Source organism: Protopterus annectens, chromosome 1.part2, assembly GCF_019279795.1.
Source record: "Protopterus annectens isolate FY-2018-M chromosome 1.part2, PAN1.0, whole genome shotgun sequence".
Classification (NCBI taxonomy): domain Eukaryota; kingdom Metazoa; phylum Chordata; order Ceratodontiformes; family Protopteridae; genus Protopterus; species Protopterus annectens.
In genome coordinates, this window is record NC_056727.1 from 485,327,165 (window position 1) to 485,334,645 (window position 7,481).

At 39.8% G+C, this 7,481-nt stretch overlaps 1 protein-coding gene across 1 annotated transcript in view; it reads left to right on the plus strand.

Moving 5' to 3' along the window:
• Positions 1–7,481, plus strand: part of ANAPC1 (anaphase promoting complex subunit 1) — a 3,613,296-nt gene that overhangs the window by 1,057,331 nt on the left and 2,548,484 nt on the right. Inside the window, exon 10 of the mRNA XM_044060160.1 lies at positions 4,419–4,514. Within this exon, the coding sequence (XP_043916095.1) occupies positions 4,419–4,514 (96 nt within the window). The remainder of the gene's footprint in view (positions 1–4,418; positions 4,515–7,481) is intronic.

Below are 7,481 nucleotides of genomic sequence, written 5' to 3' on the forward strand. Positions count from 1 at the left end.
GAACTCACCATTGTTTCTGTTAAAGGTAATTTCTCAGCCTGCATAAAATCTGTCTTTTTTCATTCTAGGGGTAGAGTCCAGCAGGAGTTCATACCTCCATAGCATAGCTGTTCTCCAGCAATTGTTTGCTTTTAACAATAAGTAAAAAGTATTGCATTTGCTCAGTTGATGCTAAATGGATTGCCAGCTGTCTTGTGTTTTATTACCAGCCTGCAAAGAAGCCATTATCAACTGCTGTTAAAAGGCCATGCCATCGTGGAGGTAGCTTTTTCTTTTTTGTCAGGAGTGTGCTCGTGGTGAAACGTTTTCACTGTAGTTAATCTTCGGTGAATGCATACACTGAATGCTATAGTTTGAATGCCATTAAACTGAAAATGAACAGTGATACAGTGTGACCAAAAATACCACTAACTGATAAGTGCTTTCAGAAACACCTGTACAAAAATGTAACCTAAACCCACAATCAGTATACCCACAAACCCAAACTAAAATGCTGTAAGTTGTATTTATTTAGGAGACAAAGGTCCCCCCCCCCCCCGCAAAAACACACAGTGCTGGGGGTCTGTGCTCCTTGCATCCCTCTAGAGATTATAATTTACTCTAAATTTATTACGTTAGTGAAAGGCATTTATCTATCTGAACTAGTCTGCCATCAAGTAGAATCAAACTGCAGGGGTTGTATATTATATATATATATATATATATTAGATACACACACACACACACACACACACACACACACACACACACACACACACACACACATATATATATATATATATATATATATATAATATAGATAGATAGATATTTTTTCCTCCATCTTACTGCTGACTTTAGGTCCCTTAGCTTTCTCTGTAAAGCTATTTTCTTACTTGGGAGACTGCACTGGGGCAGCCCAGCATATCCCTTCAATTGATGGCTCCTGTTTATTAGATTAGAAGAGCCTATATAACTATGATTTCTCCTGTGATCAGGGAAAGGGGTAGAGTAGCCAGGGTCATCCCACTGTGGCTATGATGAGGTTTTCCTGCATAGGCCCTGCCTACCTGCTGATGTCAGTGGTGCTGTGAAGCAAATGCCCTTCACCTAATTTGTGATGCATCCCTGTTTTTGCTTGCCCACCTGCTGCTGCAGCAGCTGTCCCAGTATCTCCCCCTGGGCTGATGAATAGCTGTGCCTCCAGCACTTCCCTACGCCTTCCCTGGAAGAGGTGAACAAGCAACTGTCTTTGTAATTTCTCTTCCATCTGAGCCAGCTTAAGCAGATGTCTGTGTCACTACTCAAACTCTGATTGCTAGTGTCATAGTCAGGGCTTTGTCCCTCTTCATCAGTGGAGCTGGTTCATTGGACAATATTTTGAAGAAATGGGAACTATGGACCTGTTTTTATCCTGTGCTGTGAGTGGTTGAAAATTGTACTGAATTAGTGCAGTTGTGGAATTTTGGGTGTAAGGAAGTCTTTCCTTTCCTCCAAAGTTGCATAGTCTTGTACTTTGTAATGTGTGTGGAGGGTACAGAGGTTCTTGCCCAAACACATTTTTTTGTATTTTTCTTACAGTTGACAAATTTATTGGTTGATTTTATACTTGAAGGATGCTCAGTCAGTGAATGTCAGTTTAATGATGTATTCTTGAACAGATTAACTCTATAACAGGTTCATAGGTAGGTACTAGGCTATTGGCCCTAGGACCTATATAAGCCTAGCCAAAAAATGTACCCTGGCTTTCGCCACCCAAGAAAATAATTTTCCTGTGCCCCTGTCGAGCAGAGCCACAGAAGTGATCACTGGGGTGAATTTCCCATCCAGTCATCAAGATTTTTCTTGAAGAGTGCTAATGAGGAGCTCTGTTTGACATAGATAGGTAGTCTGTTTCAGAGTATGGGAGGTCTCTGGGACAGGAATCTATCCCTCCAGCATGTTCTGTTTATTGTGGTGACAAGTTTTAGGTCCCTAGAGCGTGTAGCTCGGAGGGATTGGGATTTATTTAAGTGGATCATGTCCAACAGCTCTGGGTTTGGCATAGCTTTGTATATTAGGCAGAGATCTCCCCTGAGTAGGCGATATGCGATGGAGTAAAGCTGTAGTTTTTTTGAGACGGTCGGTGTAGGGCATCTGTTTGAGGCCAGTAATCCTCTTTGTGAGGTATTTCTGTGGTCTTTCCAGTTGTTGTAGATGTCTTGTGAGGTACATACCAAAAGGGGCGTTGTACTCTGTAATGGGTCTAATGAGTGATGAGTAGAGGGGAACAATGACCTCTCTTTTTCTGGATGAGAATCCTTTTGTGATGAGATGAGCCATGTAGAAGGAATTCCTGACCACTGTGGCGATGTGATTATCAAAGGAGAGACTACTGTCCAGCTGTGTTCCAAGGTCTCTCATCACATTTTTGGCATTGGCTATGTGGTAGTTCATGGCTGCAGAGTTTTTACCAAAGGGGGTGACAATACACTTTTTGGCATTGAGCTTCAGGCCATGGCTTTGACACCAGGTATCTGTCTCAGTGAGGCCCTTTTGTAGTTTGTCCACATCGGTAGGAGTTTCGATTATGGCTCCTAATTTGCAGTCATCTGCAAACTTTGTTAGCCAAAGACCTTCTGTGTTAGCCTGCACTTCAGAGAAGTAGATACCAGACAGGAGAGGACCCAGGACTGAACCCTGTGGTACTCCACTTGTCACTGGTCTGAAGTCGGATTTGGAATCCGTTACTTTCACAGTGTGGGTTCTGTCCATGAGCCAGTTGGCAACCCATCTTGTGACATAGGGATTTATACCTAGTTTAGTGAGCTTATCTATAATTCCAGAGTGGGGTATGGTGTCGAAAGCCTTGGCGAGATCTAGATAAGCTGTGTGAACCATTTTACCTTCATCTATGGCTTTGGTGACTGCTTCAAAGAAGTCAATCAGGTTTAGGAGACATGATCTGCCTTTTACAAATCCAAACTGGGTAGGGTCCAGAGTTTGGAGATTACCAATGTCTTTGTTTATGAGTTCCACAATGATATGTTCCATGGCCTTGCAGACCAGGCTCGTCAGGCTAATGGGGTGGTAGTTCCTGGGGTCCGTCGTGGCTCCCCCTTTGTGGAGTGGGATAACTGTCGTGGTGCACCATTCAGTGGGTACAAAGCCTGAGGTGAGGCTATGATTGAACATGGTACTTGGGTAGGTTGCCAGTTCATTCTGTAGTTTGTGTAGAATGCAGCCTGGGATATTGTCAGGTCCCATGGATGCTGTGTTCTTGGCTTTGGAGAGTATGTTTTTTACCTGTGCAGCTGTGATTATAGGAACTTTGCATTCTTCCGGTATAAAGATGTGCCCTCTAGGGGGTGAGAGGGGGGTAAAATTAGCACTGAACCTATCTGCTAGGATGTTGGCAATATCAGTTGGTTCTGTATATTTAGTGCCATTGTGCTGTAACTCAGAGCAGATCTGAGTGTTCCCATTGAGATTCTTGACATAGCTATAGAATGCTTTGTGGTTGTCTTTAGAGTCAGTGGCAGTTTTGTTTTCGTAACTAGCTTTGGAGGATTTTATGAGGGATCTCAGCTTTTTACTGAGGTTGACCAGGGAGTTCCTCCAGTCATGGGATTTTACTCTTTTTTGCAACAGTTTCTTTCTTCTGTTGTAGAGTTTGTTTATGGCATAGGACCACCAGATTGGCTTCCTTTTTTTGGAAGATAACATCTTGGTAATGTAAGTAAATGCTCCTCTGCAATAAAATACAATTCATTAAAAAACCCTCTACAGATGTATTCCCTGGAGTCTGGAATTTTTTTTGCTTTTCTCCCCCTTTTCATAATTCCATATCGTATTATTCCCTAGGATACTTCCTCTGAAATACTTAAAAGAAATTCTGCTTGAATAATTGAGCTTACTGTTTACAGATCCTAATAGTATGAATACAGTCATCCTTTTCTTTTGCAGGCCATTGTGATTTAAAACAGGCTTCAGACAAAACCTTCTTCCCATCAGTGAGACAAATAGCAGTTGTTAACATAAGTCATCAACTCTGTGTTAAAATGCAGTCCTACTGACATTTAAGAATTTTCTCTTGGAGTAGATCTTCCTTTGGCACACTGTTTTGCAGGATTTGTCCTTGTAACTTTCATTTAAGGTGGCAGCTTCCCTTTCTTAATAGAACTGTTGATTCTGCTTGAGGTTCTACCAGACTGTGTACCTAATGCAGAGTCCCCTGAAAATAGATGCAACATACTCAAGTACTTCATAAAAAATGGGCAATAAAGTATTTTAGGCTGTCCTTTGTTATATTATTAGATTGAGTTCTGCTGTGGCGACCCCTAACCGGGAAAAGCCGAAAGACACAGCAGCAGCATGTTAAAATTTAATTTTGTTGCTAACATTTGTGCAGCATGTTGTACTGCAGGTGTTTATGTATTTATTTTATTGTGTATTTTCAGAGAAAAGAATTCACAAGCTTCCAAGGTGTTTGTAACAACTGATCTCTGTGGACAGAAATTTTTGTGTTTCTTGGTTGAGTCCCAGTTTCAGCTAAGGTAAGTATAAAGCTTTTCCAATTTTAATTGATTGTAGTTTTTCACAGCATCTTGTTAGTAAGTTATCAGTATAAAACATCCAGCCATGGCACGTCACTCTAAGTTTTCATAGAGTCCACCACATCTTGGTCATCTAGTTTTTCACATTATGTTGTTAATGCATGACGGGTATAAAACATCCAGCCGTCAGGTGACACTCCAGGCTTTCTTACAGTCCAGCAGTGGTCCATTGGATTTTTGACATCTTGCTGCATGCAGACATTTATCAAGTGCCACCAAAATACTGTACCTTTTTTGTCTTGATTTACATATGTTTTAAGTCCATATTTAGTGATTTCTGAGTTATTCTTTGACAGTGGTTCTGTTGTCATCGTTGAGTTTTGAAAGTTATTTAGCCATTTTCTTTGTTAGTGAGTATGCCTGTGCTGCACTGCCTCTGCCAAGAAAGTCAGCGATATCACCACAGCTAAAACCAGCATGTTTGACTGATTTGACCTTAGCTATGGTTTAGCTGGTGAGCATACATCTTTAGTACACTTAGTCACAGAGTTTTGTTTTTATGATTTCACTCTCCTGCATGAGATATTGCTGTTCAAACCCTGTTGTTAATGCGGTGCCTTGCATAACTGGCATTTTTCTTAATTCATTGTTTAAACTCAAGAGCTTGAGTCCTTGAAAATTTCATTCCTGAACATGTCCTTCACAGCAATGGTAAAGATGTAGGTTAGGTTGTTCTTCCTTCCACTGTAAACTGTTTATTTTATCATTTTTTATGGGAAAGGAGTTAGGACATCATACTTCCTTTCCCCAGACAGGTCTAGCTTTCAGAATATTTATTTTGTTAATAAGTTGGGCATTCTTATCACAAATAACTGATTTTCAGAAACAATGTTGGCTACTTGGATTGCAGGTAGCTGTTATAGAGCAGATAGCATAGAAGATGTGCAAATAAACTAACTAGTAATACTTGGCCCTCATACCAGTCAGTGAAAATAATTTTCGCACAATGCATCTTAATAGGATGTATATATTACCACAGGGATATAAACAGTGATATACAGTACAAATTGTACATATTAAGAGTCTGTTTTGTAGGTAATCTTGTAAGAGAAGTGTATTACATTGCCCTTGAGAATGTCTGTTTTTATGTTTTGTCCATGAGGTTAAAAGGCTGTAGTTTTGTCCATCTCCCAAAAAGTTGTATGGTTGGGGTGTGTGATGGGATTTTGCATATGAAGGTATATTATCAGACTAAGTCAATTTGGCTGCATCACTGCTGGGACTGGTGCTGCTTAGTGCTAGGTCCATTCAGCATCAAGCTTTTAACTCCACCTTGGGAGGGGCTGTCTGTGCCTTACTCTTATTTGGAAAATTATAGATTTTTCCCCACTGTAAAAGAACTAGCAAGGAGATTCTTAAGCAACCTCATTCTCTGCAGTTATTCATTGTTTTTTTTTCTTGCTAGCTTCTCAGCATTTGTTTTCAGTCATGTTCCGCATCCTTTTCCAGATCAAAGTGCTAATGCAAGAAGCAAATTTGTTATGCTCATACTTAATGTCTCCTCTTTTGTGGCATGTTCTGTAAGGAGATTTAACTTCATTGACAAACAAAGGTTTAGATAGCCATTTAAAGAAATCTGATGATGGAGGAGCTTGAAAAGGGCTGTACATGTCATGATAGTCCAGTGTTCCTCCAGCCCATTTGTAAAAGAAGTAGAAGAGAGCAGGAAGGAGCGCAGCAAGCACTTTGTGGAAGAAGGGAGGCATAATCAGCCCACCACTTTCTAGAATCTAGTGCTGTATGCATCCTTTTAAAATTTGGCTAGGCTTTTACTGACCCCGTGTCCAGCTGTGCTGACTTTACTGTGGGTCCAGCAGGCATATGCCCTGGTAGTACTAAGCCCCATCAAATTTATTGCTCCCTGTGTGTCCCTTTGCAGTCTCAAACGTTTTAGCCTGTTTCCTACTGTTTATTTGCTACATTTAGCCTGTGCCATCTGGTCTTCTCCTGTTTCACCAGCTATGGAGAGTTCATAAAGTTCAGTCACTAAAAAGTTGGCATCCTGCACATGTGATACTGCATTTGCTAACAAGTGCCCAGAGAAATATGAGATTAAAGCATTTCATTTAGAGCAGTTAGATGAGCCCTCATAATTTGTTTTCTGTTGACTGTGAAGGTGAAGTGAAAGCTTACATCTTAAAGAGTGGTATGAGTGAAGTTGTAAAGAGGGTATATCACAGTTTATGGTGGTATTGTGTTTTCACCTTCCAGTTGATTTGTAATTTGTTGAGGTCCTGTGTATGATATTAGAGGTGGGAAGTGACCTCAAAATGTTATATTCACTATACATCTCAATACATTGTGTCCTTCAAAAGACATATATGATCACAGGTCAGACTTTCTCATGGCGTTAGGGATCTTTTTTTTTTTTCAAAACAGGTTTATTGTTTTAACATATAAGAGAAATATCATAACAATTTTATACAAGTAACGAAAATTGTAAAGCGTTCAGACACCAAGAACACAAAATAGCCAACCGGACCTCTGTAGCTCGAGCAGGAAATAGGAACAACTGCGATGCACAATAGCTGTAAGGTTCAAAGTACAATGAACATAATCCACGTACCAGCCAGTAAATAACACAGGTTTATTAATAGATCCCTCAGAGTAGAACCACACGAATTACAGGTTAAGCGCTTTCATCCGCATATAGCAGACTTCCTCAGAACCAATTAATGTCCATTGCTAAATGGTATATATAGCAGATTTGGCGCCAAAAAATCAATTAGCATACATTTCATGAAAAACTTCCATAAAATTCTTTACTTTAAAAATCTTTTCTTTAAAAATATTGTGTAGTATATAGTAATATAGTAATATAATAATAATTACTATAATAATAATTACTAATAAATATATTAAAAATGTGTGCCCCCTTAAAAAAAACCTTTTCCAAAAAAAAAAAAA